The sequence below is a fragment of the Cricetulus griseus genome, chromosome 4 (assembly GCF_003668045.3).
Source record: "Cricetulus griseus strain 17A/GY chromosome 4, alternate assembly CriGri-PICRH-1.0, whole genome shotgun sequence".
Taxonomy (NCBI): Eukaryota; Metazoa; Chordata; class Mammalia; order Rodentia; family Cricetidae; genus Cricetulus; species Cricetulus griseus.
The window spans coordinates 170,286,061-170,307,815 of record NC_048597.1 but is presented as its reverse complement, the minus strand read 5'-3'; the positions used below and the strand labels follow the sequence as shown (position 1 = coordinate 170,307,815).

The 21,755-nt window shown below is 42.0% G+C and overlaps 1 protein-coding gene across 3 annotated transcripts in view; it reads left to right on the top strand.

The window, feature by feature from the left end:
- Positions 1-21,755, top strand: part of Rec114 (REC114 meiotic recombination protein) — an 83,264-nt gene that overhangs the window by 16,032 nt on the left and 45,477 nt on the right. For all 3 annotated transcript variants that reach the window (XM_035443744.1, XM_035443742.1, XM_035443743.1), the window contains exon 2: positions 10,086-10,175. In XM_035443744.1, coding sequence (XP_035299635.1) covers positions 10,086-10,175 — 90 coding nt within the window. The remainder of the gene's footprint in view (positions 1-10,085; positions 10,176-21,755) is intronic.

Sequence of the window (21,755 nt, the reverse complement as noted above, 5' to 3'; positions counted from 1 at the left end):
CTTCCTGTTGCCTACTCCTGGGATGGACTGCTCCCTACCTACGCTTAGCGTGTCTCCAGTTACACTCCTCCTTTATCACTGTCTGTTGCCTTGCTGTACAAGTCTATGCCACATAGCTCCACCAGGGCAGGGTGTTTTTTTTGTTCAGTGATGTCCCCCATCTTGAATAATGCTTGGCATCTAGTGGCTTTTCACAATGAATGAATGAACAGATGAATGAATGAAGCTTAAGGTCAGGGGCCTTCCTGTTTTTTTCTTTCCCAATAATTTATAAGAACAGTCTGTATGTGGTGGGTACCTTGTTAATGCTAACTGGTTTATTTAAATGCTTAGACAGGAGCCAGAGAGATGGCTCGGTGGGAAGAGCACCTACTGTTCTTACATGGAATGCCTCCCAGCATTCACATGGTAGCTCACAACTACCTGTAGTTGTAGTTTTAAGGGATCCAACACCCTCTTCTGACCACCATGTGATCATGCACACGTGTGTATGTATTTACACTCATGTATAAATACGTACACAAAAATTAAATATTAAAAATTGAAATGATTGGTACATGTTCTCTGTACGCTAGACTCTTGTGTGTCTATATGAATTAGTGGAATGTCTACAAAACTAGGAATTAAGCTTTAAATTTGTATTATTATTATGTGTTGTATTGTGTGTATACATGTGTGAGAGTGCTGACACTCAGCCATGAATAGAGGTCAGGACAATTTTGAAAGGAGTCAGTTCTCTCTATCCACCTTTACATGTGTTCCGGAGATCAAACTCAGGTCAACAGGCTTGTATAGCAAGTGCTTTTACCCGCTGAACCACTCCAAGGCCTCCGAATTTTGATTTGGATTGGCTAGATCAATCTGAAAAGACCCATCTTTTCCAGTTTTCCTATTGTGGCTGTAACAAACTACCACAAATTTAGTGGCCCAAACCAGCATAATATAGCTTATTACTCTGCAAGTCAGAAATCTGAATGGTATTTTATGGAGCTAAATTTAATGTGAGGAAGACTGAATTCTGTGTAGAAGCTCTCTGAAGGATCCATATTTTGCCTGCCCTTTGTGCCTGGCCTCTACCTCAAGAGCAGCAGTCACACTATTCCTTTCTCTGGCTGACACCCTCTTTCCCTTAATGACACGCATGATTGCACTGGGCCCACTTGGATAATCCAGGATAATCTCCCTATCTCAAGGTACTTAATCACATTAGCCAAGTCCCTTTTGCTGTGTAAGATAACATTCACAGGTTCTAGGTATTAGGACATGGACACCTTTAGCTATTAGCCTGCCTACCAGCATTTTAATAACACTAAATCTTTCTGTCCATGAGCAAAGCTCTCTCCATGTATTTATGGTTTAAGTTTATCTCAACTTGTAATGTGCCATTTTTACACAGATTTTGCCATTTATTCCTAAGTAGTTTATATTTTGATGATATTATAAAGTTTCATACTTTTAAAACCAAATTCCAGTTTCTTACTATCATATTCGTTACTTTCCTTCTTTCTGGAACCAATTCAAGAGATGGAGGCTTGCCTTGGCCATAGTTCAAGAGGCTACAGTTCACTGTGGCTAGGAGAGCATGCTGTCAAGAGCCTAGCGAGGCACACTGAGTCCACAGTGAGGAACCAGAGAACAGATGAGAAGTGGGTCTGGCTACTAAAACTGAAGGCCTATCCCTAGCGACCTGTTTCTTCCAGCAGCACCACTTGGAGACCAAACATTTGAATGAGTGTGCCTATGGGAAATAGTGCACACCCAAACCACAGCAACGGCGCGTATAAATATAATGTGTTTTCATGGGCTAGCTTGTAAATGCAACTTTTCAAAATTCACACACTAGTAAAGTCAATTGGATTGTCTGCATAGACCAATTATCTGTGATTAAATGTGGTTTTAATTCTTCCTTTACAGTCTGAGTGCTTTTTGATTCTTGCCTTTTCATAGTAATTACAACTTCCCAGTAAAGAAGGTTGACTAATGAAGAGTGGATTGCTCATCTTGTCTCTTAGGCGATGCTGTCACCATGAAGTATCATCTTAACTGCCGTTTCGCACAGATGCCCTGTCATCTGGAAAGTTCCATCTAGCTTTTGGTTTTCTGGGATTTTAGAATCAGAAACAGGTGGTGGAGTTTGCTACATGCTTTTCTGCAATCTCAGTTATCAACCACACAGCTTTTTGTCATGTTAGCATGGTATATGACATAGAGTTCAAAAATATTTCATATCCCTTTTAGTTTCTTATTTTGTTCCTATGCTATTTAGAAATGTTCTTTAGTTCTAAAATATTTGAGCAGTTTTTCAGTACCAGTTACTGATTTTTTTTTACTTAACTGTGCTCAGAGAATATTCTTTGATTTATTTTTCATGGGCATATATCCATTTAATGGGATATAGTGTGATGCTTTGAGAAATATACACAATATAATCAATCAGGGTATTTAGTATATCAGTGCAAACATTTATCAGTTCTTTTTAGTGAGAACAACTTAAATCCCTTATTATAGATATATTGAAAATTTCAATACAGTATTAACCGTAGTCACTTTGTCCTTGCTCTGTCTTGCTGGGGTTTGAACTCAGGATTTTGCACATGCTGGGTGAGTATTCCACCACAGAGTGATAGCCACAAGAACTTAGTTCTTTTTTGAGGTTGTGTTATTTCTTTATCTGTTCACCCACTGGTGAACAGCTGGGCCTCCATGAAGAGCTTTGTGGTGAACAGGAGCGTGCACCACTTCTCTGACTAAATTGATTTCATTTGTTTTGAGTGTGTACCCAGTCATAGGATTGCTGGATCATGAGTGGAGTTCTAGTTTTAGTTCTTTAAGGAACTTGCCTGCCTTTTCTGACAATGACAACAGACACACTCATTCACACTTGCACCAAAAGGTTGTCTCCTTCTCCTCATCTCTGTCACTTGGTTCTTTTGGTGATAGCCATTCTTTCTCTTTTTCCTTTTGTAATTTATTTGTTTTTACATCCTGCCCACAGTTTCTCTTCCCAGTAGCCTACATCTCCCATCCACTCTGCCTCCATTTCTCTTCAGAAAACTGCAGGCCTCCTGTGGATATCAACTAGCAGTGATATCAAGTTGCAGTGATACTATGCACCCACCTCCTCTTCTATTAAGGCTGGACGAGAGGCAACCAATAGGAGGAAAGAGTCCCAAAAGCAGGCAACAGAGTCAGGTGCTCCACTGTTAGGAGTCACACAAGAAAACCAGGCTACACACTGTAACGTATGTACAGAGGGCCTAGGTCATGTCAGATGACAGCCATTCTTCTTAGAGTTTGGTGGTACCTCTCTGGAGGAGTGACTTGATTTCCCTGACAATTAAGGATGTTAAGGATTTCATGTACCTGTTTGCCATGTGTGTCTTTTGAGAAATGTTTAGCCAGGCCTTCTGCCCACTTTTATACTGAATTGATTGTTTTTCTTGTGTGCTCTGAATAACTGACCCCTCATCAGATGTGCAGTTTGTAGATATTTTCCTCTATTCTGTAGGCTAATTGTTTGCTTTTTGTGCAGCAGCTCTTAGTCACATATTTACATTTGCCTCCTTCTGCTTTTGTTGTCTGTGCTTCTAGGTTCTTATTCTAAAACTCACTTCTTCAGCTCCGCCTCTTTCCACAGCACATGAACAGCTCTGCTTCTCTCTCTCCCGTTTCTCCACCATATATTGGCTCATCATAATGGGACCTACTGAGGAGGAAACCTCAGTTGAGAACATGCCTCCTTAAGATTGGGCTGTAGGCAAGCCTGTAGGGCATTTTCTTAATTAGTGACCAATGGGGGCGGGCCTAGCCCACTGTGGGTGGTACCATCCTTGGGCTGGTGGTCCTGGGTTCTGTTAGAAAGCAGGTTGAGAAAGTCACAAGGAGAAAGCCAGTAAGCTGCACCATTCCATGGTCTCTGCATCAGCTCTTGCCTCCAGAATCCTGCCCTGCTTGAGTTCCTGTCCCGATTGTGAACAGTGATACAGAAGTGTAAGTCAAATTAAACTCTCCTCTCCAGGTTGCGTTTGGTCATGGTGTTTCATCACATCAATAGTAGCCCTGACTAAGACCAATTGGTACCAGGATAAGGGGGTATTGCTGTGACAGACCTGACCATGTTATTTTGGGGAGGATTGTAGAAGGACTTTGGGGCCTTGGACTAGAAAAGCCATGAAGTGTTCAAAAGTTTGGTGAGCTTTTCTGTGGAAGATAAGGCTATTGAAAGCAATGCAGATGATAGAGGCCTGGCATGTGTAGTTCTAGAGCAGTAGTTCTCAACTTTCCTAATGCTGTGGCCCTTTAATAAACTTCCTCATGTTGTGGTGATCCCAACCATAACTTTATTTTCATTGCTACTTCTTAACTGTAATTTCGCTACTGTTATGAATCACAATTAAAATATCTATGTTTTCCAATGGTCTTAGGTGACCCCTATGAAAGGGCCGTTCAGCCCCAGAGGGGTTGCAGCCCAGATTGAGAACTGCTGTTCTACAAGGCCGTTTGAGAGTAATTAAAAAACTTAAGTCAGGACTGTTTCCTAGTTTGAGTTGAGAAGTTGTGGTTCTGGTCATCTGGGGCTGTGAATAACAGGAGACCAGGACCTTTGCTTTACTGGGCCAACAGATACTAGTCAGTTGGAGCTAAGACATTAGTGGTGATTAACAAAAGACAAGCATTGATGTGAAATAGTCTGGGAAGTGTTTCTTCAGAGGCCACCAAGGTTGTACCTCAGACTGGCAGCCAAACTTGGTATGTGTAATAGTCACCCAGGTGGTACTGGTTTTGAAGGGATGAAGTAGTCATGAAAAACAGCTGAGGTTAGGCCATTGGAGAAAGTGCAGCCTCAACAGTGGTTTAAACCCCAGGATTGAAGAGGCTACAGAGAGGAACTGAGGCTTGGCACCATGAAGAGAGCCCAGGAGAGGCAATTGGTGAACGTGCAACCCAAGTGGAACAAGAGACCTCAACATTTTGGACCCCAGTCTGTCAGATAACCACCGAGAACAACAATCTGTGGAGTGAAGTCTACACAACAAGCTGTGTGTGCAAAGAGGGCAGAATCAGAGAAGTGATTCAAGTGCCTTGGAGGAACCCAGAAGACTGTGAGTGAGTCCCAGCTATTGGACATTGAGTCATTTGCACTTTCGAGTTTTCTTTGATCTGATTGTGACCGTGTCCTGGTACTTCCCTCTTGAAGTAAGGAAGTATTTGACTTATTTTATTTTACAAGAGCCCACAGTTGAGAGATTGAATTTTTAAAGAGATTTTAGGTTTTAAAGGAGACTTTGGATTTTTTATTTATTTGTTTGTTTTTTTGAGACAGGGTTTCCCTGTCACTTTGGAGCCTGTCCTGGAACTAGCTCTTGTAGACCAGGCTGGTCTCAAACTCAGAGATCTGCCTGCCTCTGCCTCCCAAATGCTGGGACTAAAGGTGTGTGTCACCATCACCTGGCAAGACTTTGGATTTTTAAAGAGACCGAGTTTTAAGGGTTTTAATTTGTAAAGACTGTGGAAGTTAAGTTTGTAAAATGTTTTATATTGTGATGTTGGTATTAATGATATTATATGTGATCTTGGAGATGAACAAGAAAGGAAAGGTGGTTTATCAGTAATGAGTTTGTGTGTCAGGTTGACAAGGGGTCAACTGTGCTGGACAGTTTATGTCAACTTGACAGGAGCTAAAGTCATCTGAGAGGATGAAACCTCAATTAAGAAACTGTCTTGCCAGGCGTTGGTGGCACACACCTTTAATCCCAGCACTCAGGAGGCAGAGACAGACAGATCTCTGTGAGTTCGAGGCCAGCCTGGTCTCCAGAGTGAGTGCCAGGATAGGTTCCAAAGCTACACAGAGAAACCCTGTCTCAAAAAATAAGGAAAAAAAGAAAGAAAGAAATTGTCTCCATTAGATGGGGCTGAAGGCAAGCCTCTAGAGCATTTTCTTAATTAGTGATTGAGAGAGGAAGGCACAGCCCATTGTAGATGGTGCTGTCCCTGAGCTGGTGGTTCAGGGTTCTGTAAGAAAGAGGCTCACAGATAAACACTAGGCAGAACCAGGGGAATCCCGCAGAAGAAGGGGAGGAAGGATTGTAGAAGCCAGAGGGTTCAAGGTTACCATGAGAACATGGCCCACAGAATCAACTAAGCAGGACTCATAGGGGCTCATAGAGATTGATGAGATTATCACAGACCCTCTATGGGTCTGAGCTAGGTCCTGTACTTAATACTAGTTACGGTTGTGTAGGTTGGTGTTCTTGTGGGACTCCTAACAGTGGGAGTGGAGAGTGTCTCTGACACTTTTGCCTGTGCTTGGGACTCTTTCCTCCTGCTGGGTTCCCTTGTCAAGTCTTGATATGAGAGTTTGTGCCTAGTCTTATTATAATTTGTTGTGCCATGTTCAGCTGATGTCACTGGGGAGACCTGCTCTTTTTTTTTTTTTTTTTTTTTTTAAGAGAAACAAGAGTGGATCTGGAGAGTTGGGCAGTTGGGAGGAACCACTGGGAGGAGTGGAGAGAGGAGAAACTTTGATCAGGATGTAATGTATGAGAGAAGAACAGATAGATGGATGGATGCATGCATGCAGGCTGAGAAACCCATGGGGAGCCAGCTGGTAAGCAATATCCCTCCATGGCTTTTACATCATCTCCTGCTTCCAGGTTCCTGCCCTAACTTCTTGGATGAACAATGATGTGCAAGAGTAAGCCAAATGAACCCTTTCCTTCTGAAGTTGCTTTTGGTTATGGTGTTTTATCACAACAATAATAGCCCTAAGTAAGACAAGATCTTTTGCTTGTTTGATTTTTAGTTTTGTTTCTTGTTTTTTTTTTTTTTTTTTGAAAGAGAGAACAAAAAGAACATAAAGTTGGGTGAGTAGGGAAATGGGAAGGATTTGGGCAGAACTGAAGGAGAGGAAACCATGATCAACATATATTGTATGAAAAAGTTTTTAAAGCTTCTGACTTTAATTGGGATGTTTGGATCATTTACATTTATTGTGGTTATTGATAGTTAAGTTTGTCATTTGCTATTTATTGTTTGTTTATTTATTTGGACCATCAATTCCTTATTTTTGTTTATTTTGAAAACAATTTCTTTGGAGACAGGGTCTCATTGTATAGCCCTTGTTGACCTGAATTCAGTGCATAGTCTAGGCTGGCTTCAGACCCCCCAGAAATCTGCCTGACTTTGCCTCCCAAGAGCTAGGATTAAAGACATACACCACTGCTTCTGGCTTACATTTAATGATGTGCCTCCACTTGATGAAGTGGAGGCACTGGGGAGGTTTGCCACACTGTGTGTGTGGAAGGCAGATACCTTGCACCTTTCGTCATGTGGGTTCTGGGCATTGAACTTCAGTGTCTTCCATCTCGGCTGCACGTGCCTTTACCAAGTGAGCCATTCCACGGTCTTTTTCCTATCTATTCTCCCTTCATTTGGATTAAGTATTCTTTACATTGTCAGCTATCAGCTTTTAATGATTTGTGAGTAAGGAATTCCTATATAACCACCCAGGTGATGACTGTTTCCAGTGTTCTGCACTCCTTTTTGGAGAACTGTTTTCATCTGCTCTCCTTTTTCTGCCTGAAGGATAGCTTTTAACTCCTTTCCCCTAGTGCAGTTCTTCTAATGATGAATTCTTTTTAAAAACATCTTTGTTCCCCTTGAAAATGGTACATTTTAATATGGTGCCTTTTGGGGGAATTTCAAACTTACTTATCCATTGAAAAAGGTACTGTATATGTCCTAAGTGTCAGGCACTGTCCTAGACATTAGGATATATAGGATATGTAGCAGCGGTCCACCTCAGTCTTCTAGGAGGTTAAACTTTGCTTGGGTAGACAACTAATAATAAATAACAATAGAGTAGTTTTTTAAGGTGGGCGGTAAGAGCTGTGGAGAAAAATAAAGCTGGGGAGGAGGGGTGGACTGGAGGGTAACACTGAAGCTAGATCTAGAGAAGAGAGTATGCAGGAATCTAAGAGATCCCCAGCTAGCACAACACTGAAAGCATGGAGGGTTGTAACTATAAACATGCCCAACAGGTTCAGGAAGCAACAAGGAGCCGATGGGGGGTGGGGCAGAGAGCAGACAGAAGAGCAGAGAGGCAATGAGGGTTTGGAATGGGGAGAGTCACTGAAGGGTTTTGAGCTAGAAATTCAAGATTTGACTTAAGTATTTACAGGATCACTCTGGCTACTTTATCAGTTGGAAATAAACTATGTTGGAGGAAGTAAGAACAGAAATGAAGGCAGTCAGGAGGTTGTTATGGTAGTCCAGCTGGCAATGATAACAATAAACAACCAGACCTGAGAAGAATTGTCTGCTTCTATGTGTTTTGAAATGAAGGGTTTACTGATGGATTGGATTTGGATATTGCAAAAGGAGAGGTGGATGATTCTGTGTTTTTTTTCCTAAAGAACTGGAAGGATAACTTGTTTTATGAGGCAGGAAGACTGGCAGTCAGAGAGTATCAGTGTAATGTAGGAGACGATAAGGAACTCAAGGTTTGGACTGTTAACCTGAGGTGTCTGTCACACTGTGACCCGTTTATATAGAGACGTTGCCTGAGCAGTTGTAGGCATTAAGTTAAAGAGAATTCTATACAGACTCTTCTAGAAGCCCATAGTCATCACTTGTAAAGTAGTTTGACATCTTTAAAATGAACATTCCTGTCTAAAAAGAGACTAACATAAACATTCATAACTGTACTGTGCACAAAAACTACACCTGGGGGGAAAATCACTAACAGAAATGGAAAAAGAAAGATGGCATAGTTGTAGAGTAATATTCTACAGTAATGAAATTGTGTGTACATGTCTAGTCACACCCATGTTCCTGTATGCACATGCAGCAACATTGATTAAGCCAAACATAAAAACTGTGTAAACTGGAGCTCAAAAGATGGCTTAGTGGTTAAGAGCACTTACTGCTCTTCCAGAAGACCTAAGTCCACATCCCAGCATCCATGTCAGGTGGCACACAAATGCCTGTAGCTCCAGCTCCAGGGAAAGTAGGCAGGGTTCACAGCATCTCTCTTGATATCTGAAATGTTTGCTTTTGAAGTGTGGGGTTTAAAATGAATTAGAACTTGGGAAATTGTGAATTTAATTATATAACTAAAATTCTGAAACCTACATAAGAAGCAGTAGAGATTGCAGGACCTTATAGAAACATTCCTAGTTAGAGTTATTTGTATATTAATTACTTAAACTTTAAAGTTTGCTGTACAAGGTTGTTTACCTGACAGTGTTATTTGTTATTTGTTTTGTTTTACTCATCCAGTCCCCTAAGACCCGATTGATTGATTGTCTTAGATGTGTTTGGTCATGTCTTCCCTGACACTTTGGTTTAAGTGCCTCAGTTTTCTCTCCATAACTCAGTAGTCTGGAAAGGTATACCAAGTAAATCTAACAAGATAATCTACCATGGGGGTAAATCCAGGGCCTTTTATTTAGGCTCAAGATGAAAGAGAGAATAAGATTTACCAACATAAGTGATTTCAGATCAAACTCTTCAGTGGACCTACCTCTGAGAAGATTAATGTAGGCCCCAAGGAATCACTAGGTCACACCCAGAGGGTGGTAGCTGTACCTGTGGCTCCTGCTTTAAGTGGCACTGACACACAGGAGGTCAGGAGAGGAAGGCAATGGGTTTGTGGTGTGGTTAAGGTGGATGACTTTGCTGAGGACACTGCAGCTCTGAGATCTCATAGACTCTGGAAAGAGTCATCTTCATTTTGTAAGAAGGAAATTTAGACCCTTAGAAGAGATGATTTACTAAAATACAACTGAAAAAGGTATAGCTCAGGACCCATCTTCCTTAATAATCTGGTCTTTGTGTTTTTGAAATACTGGTTTTTAATTTTGTCTTTTAGCAAACATACACACACACACACACACACACACACACACACACACACACACACACACAAAGAGAGAGGAAGGAAGCTTAAAAATATAAGAGAACCAGTTACAGTGTAGATGCAAAGGAGGGTTCAGAGGGGAACATCAATGAGAGGAAGCAGAATGTTTTCAGAATTGTTTTTATATGTTTCATGGAAATACTTTTCACATTTCTCTCTCTTCAAGGTTTTTGAATCCAGTAAAGAAACTGGGTCTCTCGTTCTCACCATCGTTGTATCAGGTCACTTCTTCATTTCCCAAGGACAGACACTGCTGGTAGGATGTATTGCTTGATAGTTCAATCTGCACCTTTTTCTTCATGTTTGTAGCTTTATATCATGTTTTGTACCTTCAAGCTTCTTCAGTCTTACTAAAATTCATTATGTTCAACCATCTAAGGATTTTCTATCATGTTTTTAACAGTGGGAAATTCAAAAACATACTGATTTTTTTTTCCTGACTTGAAAGAGTTTCTGATCTAGTGATCAAAGTAGATCGAAGGATTTCAATGACCAATATGATAAAGGATTCTTAATTGGAAAGATTGATTGAAGATGGGTTAGTTTGTAGAGAAGACTGTGGGTGCATTTCCAGGTAGAGAAAAAAAAGAGTCAAACAGTGAAAAGAAAGCAAAGCATGCTCTAATTAATTTATAGAATGCTGGCTTTCTTTTATTTATTTATTTATGATGTATATAACATTCTGCTTCCATGTATATCTGCACACCAGCAGAGGGCACCAGATCTCATTACAGATGGTTGTGAGCCACCATGTGGTTGCTGGGAATTGAACTCAGGACCTCTGGAAGAGCAGTCAGTGGTGCTCTTAACCTCTGAGCTATCTCTCCAGCCCCCAGGATGCTGGCTTTCTAAAAAAGCACTTGTCCTTTATATTCTGAGTATGTGTGGATTTTAGGAAATTGTAGAAAAAGGACATAAACAGGCTGCATGCAGTGCCACATGCATGTAAGTCCTGTGTTCAGGAGGCAGAGGCAGGAGAATTACTGTAGATTGGAAGGCAGCCTGAGGCTGGTCTACATAGAGAGTTAGAGACCAGTGAGAACAAAGAGAGGGAGGGGAATCATCCAATAAGTTATCACTTTGCTGGGAAGTTGAGGTTCTGTTTAGTATGAACAGTATGAATAAAGAAAAGATAATTAACTCTTAATCTGATCAAAGAAATTGTTTTAGAAAGAGAAGGTTACATGAGATTGTTACATTATTTCCTGGGCATAGTGTCTATATAGATGTCATAAATTTATATAACAAATACTTGCATGGGTATAATTTATTCATTAAAAATATTTATTCTGCAGTTAGTTTACTTTTTTCATTGTTGTTGGAGGAGGCTGGGAATATCAGAGCACACAGCATAGGCAAAGTCCTGTCACTGCAGAGTATCACTCTAATGAGGAGGAACATAATGAGCAAACAGGCCAAGTGTATTTAAAGACCTTAATGTCTACATACTTCTTTCCAAGTTCTGTTATAATACAATGGCAGGATCCCACATGTGTGTGTTAGGACGGTTCATTTTTTCCACTTAAATGAAATAGTGTCATCAGTGAATGTGAGTAGATCTGCAAAGCTAGCTTTGCATCCTCTGTGCCTTTAAAAGGCACAGCATGTGTAGCTCTACCTGCTACACTAAGGGCTGGCATCCATTGCGAGAGAGTAGGCTTCTGTGGCTGCTATGAAGACTACTCTAGCTGGTAGCCTTGCTTCTGAGAGATGCCTGGCTAGTTCACCCTGTCAGAGTCATGGATCTTGCTGAATGGTGGTATCAATGCAGTGTGATTTCCTCAGATGTAGGGCACCACCTCATGCTTGCTTTCTATTCATCTGTCATTTTACAGGGGTTGTTAAAATCTAGTCGAGGTTTCTTTCTATTATAAATGGAGTGATTTTTTTTCACTGAAGTTACAAAACCAAACTTACCAAATTCAAAACAACCTCTGCTAAGAAATGTAAGAGGAGCTCTAGCCCTGCAAAGATTTGATGCAGGTTACAGTAATCCATAATTTCAAACATATTTTTTGCAGATTTTTTTATTTGAATTAGAAACAAGATTGTTTTACATGACAATCCCAGTTCCCTTCTCCCTCCCTTCCTCCTCTACCACCCCCCCCCCCCCACTAAAACCCTATCTATCACATATCCTTTCTGCTCCCCCTGGATGGTGAGGCCTTCCATAGGGTGTTATCAGAGTCTATTGTATCCTTTGGGATAGGGCCTAGGCCCACCCCGGTGTGTCTTGGCTCAGGGAATATCCCTCTATGTGGAATGGGCTCCCAAAGTCCACACCTGTGCTAGGGATAAGTACTGAACAACTATAGGAGGTCCCATAGATTTCCGAGGTTTCCTCACTGAAATCCATGTTCCTGGGGTCTGGATCAGTCCCATGCTGGTATCCCAGTTATCAGTCTGGGGAGCAAGAGTTCCCTGATGTTCAGGTCAGCTGTTTCTGTGGTCAACCATATTTTTAATTCTTCAGTGTTCTTTTTCAAAGTTGTTTTGTTTTCATATTTGGGTTTCCGTGTGAATTTTGGAGTGAGCTTTCCTATCAGAAAGCCTGCTAAGTTCTGTTTAGAGCTGCTTTGAATCTGTAAATCAATTTGGGAAGAATTTACTTGCTGCTGTTGAGTCTTCCAACCCATGAGCACATTTTAACTCCGCATTTATTTATAGCTGCTTTAATTTCTCACAGCAGTGTCTTATAATAGGTAGAGATTCCATGCATGTGTGTGAGTGTGCACACTGGGTATGTGTAGAAAGTAACTAATCAGCTGCCCGGTTTTTTTTTTAATGCTATGGGAATGCAAATCTTGCATAAATAAAAAGCCCTTCCATTGTGTCACTCAGGGTTTGATGGCAGCAAGCAGGAGCAGTTTACAGGCAGGAGCAGCAGGAGCAGATGTCGCCCTCTAGTGTTAAAGTTCTTGTATAGGGCTCTGATACTGGTACCCTTAATCTTGGACAAGTGTTAGAGCTTTGTGTATAGGCTCTGGAAGTCAGGATTCCTCAGCTTTGGGCAGTGGTTTCTGAACCTAGGCATTGGTATTCTTGCTGCTGCTCCCTCCACCACCGACAGCTAGTGACCCTGAAGCCTCACCTCTAGTGTGAGGCTCACCTCACCTCTGTCCTTTTTATTAAATGTATTATTTGAATTTAATCTGTGTATATAGTACATTCTGATTACAGTAACAGCTGACCCCTTATCTACTTCATACTTCCTCCTCCCTCCATCCCTGACAGTCCCTCCCACTTTGATACTACTCTCTTTTCTTTTGTGACCTACTTAGTCTCACCATGGCCTGTGGTAGGAGCATGGATGTGGAGCTATCCCCTGGAGCATGAGAGGTTCACCAGTGGCTACACCACTGAAGACATTAACTGACCCCTCCCTGGCATCTGTTGACAGCCAGTATTTCCTCAGGGAGAAATAGGGCCTGGGAGCCCCTTCTCCACCCATGACTGAATGTTGACAGGCCCCCAGTCTCAAGCAGTCCCAGTGCCGGCCTCCACAGCTTCTGTGAGTTCATGACTGCAGTGGCTAGGTCATGCCCAGAAGACAGCATTCTTCGCCCCTCCTCCCTGTCATCTGACACTTACAATCCTTCCACACCCACTGCTGTGATGTTCCCTGTGCTTTGAAGGGGTGGTACAGAGATGTCTCATTTAGGGCTGAACACTCACCGGTCACTTTTTCTTATCATCTTGAGCAGCCATAAGCTTCTGCATTGACTGCCATTTGCGGGATGGGGACGGGGAGGGAGAAAGAGGGGGAGGAGCTCTCTGATCAAAGCTGAAAGAAGCACTTTCCTAAATAAAAATATGTAGAAGGTACGATGGCTATTCTTGGGTGTCAATTTGACTACATAACTAAAACCCAAATGTCTGGGCACACCTGTGAGGGACTTTTTTTTTCTTAATTAAATCATTTGAAGTGGAAAGATCCACTTCTAATCCTGATCTTTGAGTTGGGAAGATACACTTTATTCCAGATCTTCTGAATTGGGAAGATGAGTCTTTAATCTGGGCCACACCTTCTACTGGCAGTGCATATAAAGGACATGGTAGAAGGAGTCTTGCCCCCTTTACCTCCTTGCTCTCACTGGTAAGTCCATTCCTTCACTGTTATTGGAGCCTACTTCAGGATTCTGGCATATACTGAAGACTAAGACATCTAGCCTTGTGGACTGGGCAACTATTGGATTCTTGGGCCTTCCATTTTTCCATTATCGATAGCCATTCTGGACCACAGTCTTTAAGCCATCCTAATAAATCCCCTTTACATACATACGTATATATGGATATATGGATATTTTTTTAATTTTTGGTTTTTCAAGACAGGGTTTCTCTGTGTAGCCCTGGCTGTCCAGTAACTCACTTTGTAGTCCATGCTGTAGTTCAGTCTTTGAACTCAGCTCCACCTGCCTATGCCTCCTAAGTGCTGGGACTAAGTGCTGCCACCACCAACTGGTATATTTTTATTCTATAAGTTCTGTTTCTCTAGAGAACCCTGACTAATACAGAAGGCAGTTTAATACCACATCCATTTGTCAAAACAACAGTAGTAAATTCCCTCCCTATAGCTTATGATGGCTCCCTTTTTTTTTTTTTTAAATCAGGTTTACAGTGCCAGGAATGAATTCTCTAAGGAGCAAGTCCAAAAACAAAGCAGAAAGTGATTGGTTACTCCCACAAGCGTCATTCCACTATTATCCCAGTGAGCACAAGCAAGGTCTAGCCTGGTATGCACTGGGTAAGATCAGTGATGACTTTTCTCCCCCAGCTGCCTGCACAGCACTATGAAAGCTAGTCAGCAGAAAGGAAGTTTCCACTTTAGTTCCAGGTGTTGTCTTTGCAGCAGGGGCTTACCATCTAGTTATGGTAGGTGATCAAGAGCAATGGCAATAGCTTGTGTTTTGAGAGGTCTCTGGAACCATCCTGACCAGCAACTCGTATAGAAAGGCATCCCACCCCTTGCTCTTCGACTTCCATTTGGTCACCCCTGTCTCCTGGGATTGACATTATCCACCCATGCAGGGTATTTCTGTTCAAACTTCAAAACAAAACAACAACAAAAAACCAACTGTATCTCTAACTAGCCCTCTCCGCATCCTCCCCCATGCCCCTCCCATTATACCTTACTACCTCCAGAATTCCCCTCTGATTTTACATATATGCTTCCTCCTGACCCTACCCTAGCCCTTTTATAGTTTCCTGTTTGCTGTAAACATTCCAAGTAAACATATAAATCTAAAATTTCAAAGCTATGAACCACATGAGAGAGAAAATGTGACATTTGTCCTTCTAGGCCTGAAGTGTTTTTATGTTTGCATTTTGATTATTTCACTTAGTGTAATGGACTCTTGGTTCATGCATGTTGTTAAAGATGTCAGAATTCCTTCTGCTTAGTAACATTCCATGTGTATATGTCACAATTCCTTCATCTGCTTAGCCGCTAATGGACACTTGGGATGTTTCCATCTCTTTGCTGTCATAAATAACGCTACAATAAGCATGAGAGTGCAGGTGCCCTTCCAAGTGGTGACTTCATTTCTTTGGCCACGTATACAAAAATGGAACTGATTGCCGGATCATGCAGTAATTCTTTACATTTTGAGGAAACTTCATACTATTTTATGTCATGACCGTATGTTTTCAGCACTACCAACAGTGTCTAAGGGTTGCTTTTTCCTCTGTATTCTTACAATGTTTTAAATCTTTTTTATATTCCACATATTAAAAAATATCGTATGGGGCTGAAGAGAAAGGTCGGTGATTAAGAGTGCATACTGCTCTTGCAGAGAGGCCTGAGTTCAGCATCCAGCACTCCTTTGGGCAGTTTGCAACCACCCATCACTGTAGCTTCAGGGGAATCTACTGCCTCTGCCCCCCTAGGGTGCCTGCACTCACATGGGTGAGTGTATGTGTGTGCACAGGCACAAGCACACATGCACGCACACACATACAGATCTTGTTGAAAATAATATTTTAGAAGAAGCGGGACATAGCAGTTCATTACAGTTGATTATATAAATGAGAGAGAGAGAGATGGCTCAGCCGTTAAAGGCTAGGCTCACAAATATATATGCTGTGAGTCTGTTAGGGAAATTGTATTCGTGTTTCTTAGCATTTGCTTCAGGATCCTTCAGACATCTGTGTTAAAGGCTTTACCATAGTGCTATTATTGGGAAGCTATGAAATCTTTACAAGGTAGAGTTTTGTGGGGTGTCTTCAGGGCATTGAGGGAGCACCTTGAAGGGCATAGCAGAACCCCAGCCCATTCCTCTTAACTCTTTTTGGCTTCTTGGGCACAGATGAGCAGTTTTGTCCCTCTGATTATTGCCTCCACAATGATGTTCCCAAAGCAGTGAGAGCAACTGATCAGAGACTGAATCAGCAAAAGATGGAGCCAGAGAAACCTTTTCCTCCTCCAACTGATTACCTCAGGGATTTGCCTATGCTGGAAATCTGACACTAGTCTTTTGCCCATTTTTAAAAGGAATTATTTAGCTTTTGCTATTACGTTGAGTTTCTTATATTTTGGGTATTAACCTACTGTCAGATATTGTGATTTGCAAACATTTACTTCCACTGTATAGGTTGCCTTTTTGTTTTCTTGATTGCTTTCCCTATTGTGTTTTTAATCCTTGATATAAGTTGAGTTTTGTTGAATGCTTTTAGGCATCTGTTGAGATGGTCCTTCTAAAAATTCTGCTAATATTACACTAGTTCTTGCTAGACTTGGTAATATATACCTTTAGTTCCAGCACTTGGGAAGCAGAGACAGACAGATTTCTGTGAATTTGAGGCCAATCAGGTCTGCATAGTGAGTTCTAAGCTGCAGTTACAGAGAGAGAGATCCTTTCTCAATAAACAAAAATATTAAGAAATATTCACGCCGGCCATTGGTGGCTCATGCCTTTAATACCAGCACTCAGGAGGCAGAGGCAGGTGGATCTCTGTGAGTTCAAGCCCAGCCTGGTCTCCAGAGCAAATGCCAGGATAGGCTCCAAAGCTACACAGAGAAACCCTGTCTCAAAAAAACAAAAAAAAATAAAAAGGTATTCAGTTCTTATTGAATTCATCTTTATCATAGAAACATTTGATTGTCAAAAATTACATACATGTGTAAGTGTGGGAAAGCTTAAGAATACATATTTAAAGAATATTGTACTCCTTAATTAAGGAATAATATTTGTCAATTTATTCATAGTTTTCTATATATCCATAAAATAAGAATATAACATAGCAAACACATTTGGATTATAATTAAGTTGCAATTTTATGGTGATATTATGTTTATACACCGTCTGCCTTCATACTAATTCAGTTGTGTAAGAATTTTAAAATTTTTCTCATGAAAGTTAGGGACAGGGCATCTGTGGAAATTTTTGGCCACATTTGTCTCAGGTCTCTTCTACATGCCTATTCTTGCAGCACGAACAAGGTGTATGAGCTGAGCACCAAGAGCCTTTTTTACTGGAGAGACTTGTAAATGTGGCTTTGTGGAATCAGGGCTCTGTGCAGTGCTGTATGCTTTCCCAGTCCCACGATAGTAAGGATTGCTCCTGCTGCCCATTTCACTGCTGTCTGCTCAGTCCTACGTGGCTTCTCCCTTCCTGGTGCAGAGTGCCTAACAATAGTGATTATCTCTTCAGTGGGCTGTCATCTTGTCCTTTATCACAAACCTATATGTTTAAAAAGTAGGGTTTGGGACTGGAGAGAATGTTTAGTGGTTAAAGAGCACTTGTTGCTCTTGCAGAGGACTTGGCTTCATCTCCCAGCACCCACATTGTGGTTGACAAGCATTCATAACTCCGGCTTCAGAGGCTCTGACATCCTCTTCTGCTCTCTGTGGACACTAGGTACATACACAGTGCACATACATCCAGCAGGCAAAACACACACATGCACACAGTGAATCTAAAATAAATAACTGAGATAATTTGTAACTCCTTTGGGCTGTTTCTCCTAGTTTAAAAACACTGTGTTCATCTCCCTCTTCACCTTAGAAGTTATGAAGCCTAAGTCTCAAGCCAACATTCTAGAAATGGCCAGTGGGAAATTATTTCCCAAAACTTTGGCCACTGTTTCCAGCCACTCCTTTTTATTTCAGTTAGTTCTGACCCATCTTGTTTGTCTTCACATAAATGAAATTCTGCCTTAAACTTAGAAATGAAATAGTTCTGAGGCAATTTTAGTTTGTTTGCTTGGGAAAACTGGTTAATCCTAGAGATGGTGGAATTCTCAGGGTTTTGTTTTTATCTCCTTTTTGTTTTTCACACCCAGTGCTAATGTTCTTCAAAAGGAAATCATCTCTCTGTTTACCTTCAAGGAATATTACATTCCTATTTATGTGAACTCTGTAGCCTACAAATGTTATTTTGCTCCAGTTAGTTATTTTTAAGTCTTCCTGTCTCAATCTGAGAATTTTCTAAGAAGGGAAGATCTAGCACAAATTTTTGAAATTAAGTTATTCACACAGTTAAACTCTTTAAATTAATGCCAGTCCACTCGCTCCCCATTCTCTCCTCTTTTCTTCTGACAGTTTCACTATGTAGCCCAGACTAGCCTTGAACTCACAGTCCTCCTGCCTCAGCTTCCCGTACTATGAATGCCACCACAGTACTCAACTTTTCTTTGGCTGTGTTTTCCAGGAAAATAAAGGGAAACAATTCTCCATAGTGTTATATTCTTTTACACATGAACAACCATTGGCAGCAGCTGAGAGGCGGTTGGGTAAATAAGAGTAAACCATTTTTGCTAGTCTGCATTTATAGTTTCCTGTTCCCGAGCAAGCTTCAGAGTTCATGCAATAGATACTTCAGCTATTTGTCTTCGAGGTGCCTAAGCTCAGGGCCCTGTGACATGACCCCCTGTCTTGCTTTCAGCTCACTTTTGGAATCTGAAATCATCCTCACCACTAGTGTGCTGCTGTAACAAAATATCATAGATGGTCCTAGTTTCCCTCTTGTGGTGTAGGGGATTGTTGTACAGTGAGGGTCACTCACCCTCTGCTTCCAGATGGTGTTATGTTGCAACATCCTCCAGGAGGAGGAGCACGGTGTCCTTACACAGTGAAGGGATGAATGTTGTGTCCTTACATGGAGGAAGAGCGGAAGCAAGTGAACCCACTTAAGTCTTTCCGGGACCTAATCTCATTCGCAAGCACTGCTCTTGTGACCAAACTTAATTCCCACTTTGAGACTCACCTCTTTCTACTGTCATGTTGGAGATGTAATTCCAAGATTTGAATTTCTGAGCACACAGTCTGATCATAGAGGGGTATAATCTGTGAACTCAGGAAAAACAAACAAGCAAAAAACAACAACATTCCACTTACTGCTTCGTCCCTAATCTTTGGCACCCAGCTGTCCTCAGAGCAGTCACTTATGTGCCTGTCTAGCACTCCTTCCAAACTGGTGATGAAGATGATGGCTTTGCTGGTGGCACTACCAGATGCTGACCGTGGCGTTTTAGGGTAGAAGGAGAAAGTACACTCAGTGCCCTGGAATTGGGATTAAGTTCCTTTTTCAGTTCGAGGAAGCTGTCTTGGTAGAAGTGAGGTGACTTGGGTCATGTTCTTTATTGTCAACTACATTTCACTTTATGGTATACCTCCCCATTTGTTTACCCTCTTTTCCTGTGGGTGCATATTGGGTTATTTCTAATTTGGGTCGATTATTAATAAAGCTACTGAGGACATTTACATACAAGTTTTCATGTGTTACCTTAATTTCTCTTGGGTAATACCTGAGTGTAGGATTACTGGATCAAATAGTAAATGAGTATTTAACTCTACAAGGAACTTGTGAGCCGTTTTAAAAGGGATTGGAGGATTTTGCTCTCCCACCAGGCCTGCCTACTTGTGTGATGTGTCAGTCTTCGTAGTTTCAGTTGCCCTGCTGCCTGTGCTGTGCCCTTGTGCTTTAATTCCCTTTTCCTGGGTGGCCAAATGAAGCACATTGTTCATAGGGATGTTGGCTAGCTTTACTAATTCTGTCTCCCAGAAGCCTTTCTTGTGTTTTGTCAGTGACAGCTGTATCTCTGTCTCCCCAGAGGCCAGCCCAAAGCAAGACAACCAGCAATGAGGCTTCTAAGGGAAGATTAGCTTTCCCTGTGTTTGGACTTTATATGCAATGGATAGTACAGGGCTCGTCTGTGTCTGAGTTTTCACCCTTTACTGCTTTTATGGGGCTTTTCTAAATTGATGTGTACAGTTGTTTGCTCTGTTTAATGAATCTGTCACAGTGGCCAACACTTTATGTTGCTGGGATTTGGGTGATTTCTAGTTTTTAACTATCAAGTAACACTATTATAAACATTTCGGTGTGTGTCTTCTGGTGAATGTTATATGTTGTTTTCTTGATACTAACTAGGAGTCAACTGGATGACTTGAGAGTGAAGTGGCTGAATACTTGTGGGTGCTGTGAAAATGCTGATTGTGGGCTGAGGAAATCACTATCCAAGTCGGATGACCTGAGTCCCAGCCCTGGTGTCCCGCGCTATGGCCTCGCCAGCAAGAACCACACAGGACATTCGGATCCTTCTGTAGGAAAGCTTTAATGCGTCTTGAGAGGAGAGCATAAGCTTACCAGAGCGGAGACCCCGAGCCAAGAATCCCGTCCCCTAATAAAGGCTGGCAGCCGCCGCCTGGGACGTGTCACCCTATGATTGGCTTCAGCTCCTCAGGCCATATGACGCCACGGAATAGGCAGAGATCAAGGAAATGGAAAATTACCCAGCGCCTGCGCAATAATTTACATTCAGTGCCTGCAGGCGCCATCATTGTAATGGAGAATGCAGGGACGGCTCCCTACATCTCCCCCTTTTTTATTAATTAATGATAAGGCTTTATATTTTTACAAGCAAATAGGTCACCCATATGTTGAGGGATAGAGGCAGAGGTTGTACCTTCCCAATCAAACATTAAGACTGTGTACAAGAGTCGCCATCAGGCTGTTAGCTTGACCCGAAGTGCTCTCGACCTGTCCTCTGCCGTTTTTCTGGGAAAGGGAGACTAGGGCAGGCAACCCTTATGCAGGACAACATGCCTCCCAGAGAAGCCTGCATACTGGGCAACTCTCTGTGCGATGCCTTGCTCAACATCCCTCATGGGCTGCTCAAACCAGACACTCTACCCTGTGCAATGAGCCTAGGCTCCGGGTGTGCAAGAGCTGTCTGGCCGGCGGCCTATTGCTTAAGCATAGTTAGCCAAATATCAGTGGAAGCCCCTTGTTCCAAAGCTACAAGCGCTTGGGCGATAACCATCTTGTCTCTCTTAGTTTGAGCCTTGAGCCTACAGACCAGCCAGAGAAGCAACACCAATCCGCAGCAAACGGCTGCACCAAACAATCCCATCCCCACCCACTAAGCGATCCATGATGACAATCTCTCCGTCAAGGACAGGAGTTAATCTGGATAATAGCGGCTCTCAACTCCCGGGGAGAGGGTGGAGTTTCAACTTTTGAAGGTCCGAAGGGGCTCTTTGTGTGAGTCTTTCCGGGATCCACAGGGGATTCTCTTCATCCTGTGGAAAAACACATATAGCTCCCCTGGATCTTATGAGAATAGGATCCGGGCCTCTCCAAAGACCAGTTAAGATATCTTTCCATTTTATCATTTCCTTTGGCCTTTCAGGTTCTGAGGTGTGACGTTTGGCCGCAGTATGGCCCCGAGCCTCAATGTTTATGAGGCTTTAAAGCCCCAGGCATTTCAGGCCTCCAAGAAGTGTTGAATAACATGCATGGCCTTTTCCCCTATCAAAGACTGGGAAAGCCATCTCCGCTCCTCTAATGGTAAAAAGGAGTCAGTACCAAATTGGGGGTGTTGATGGAAGTACACC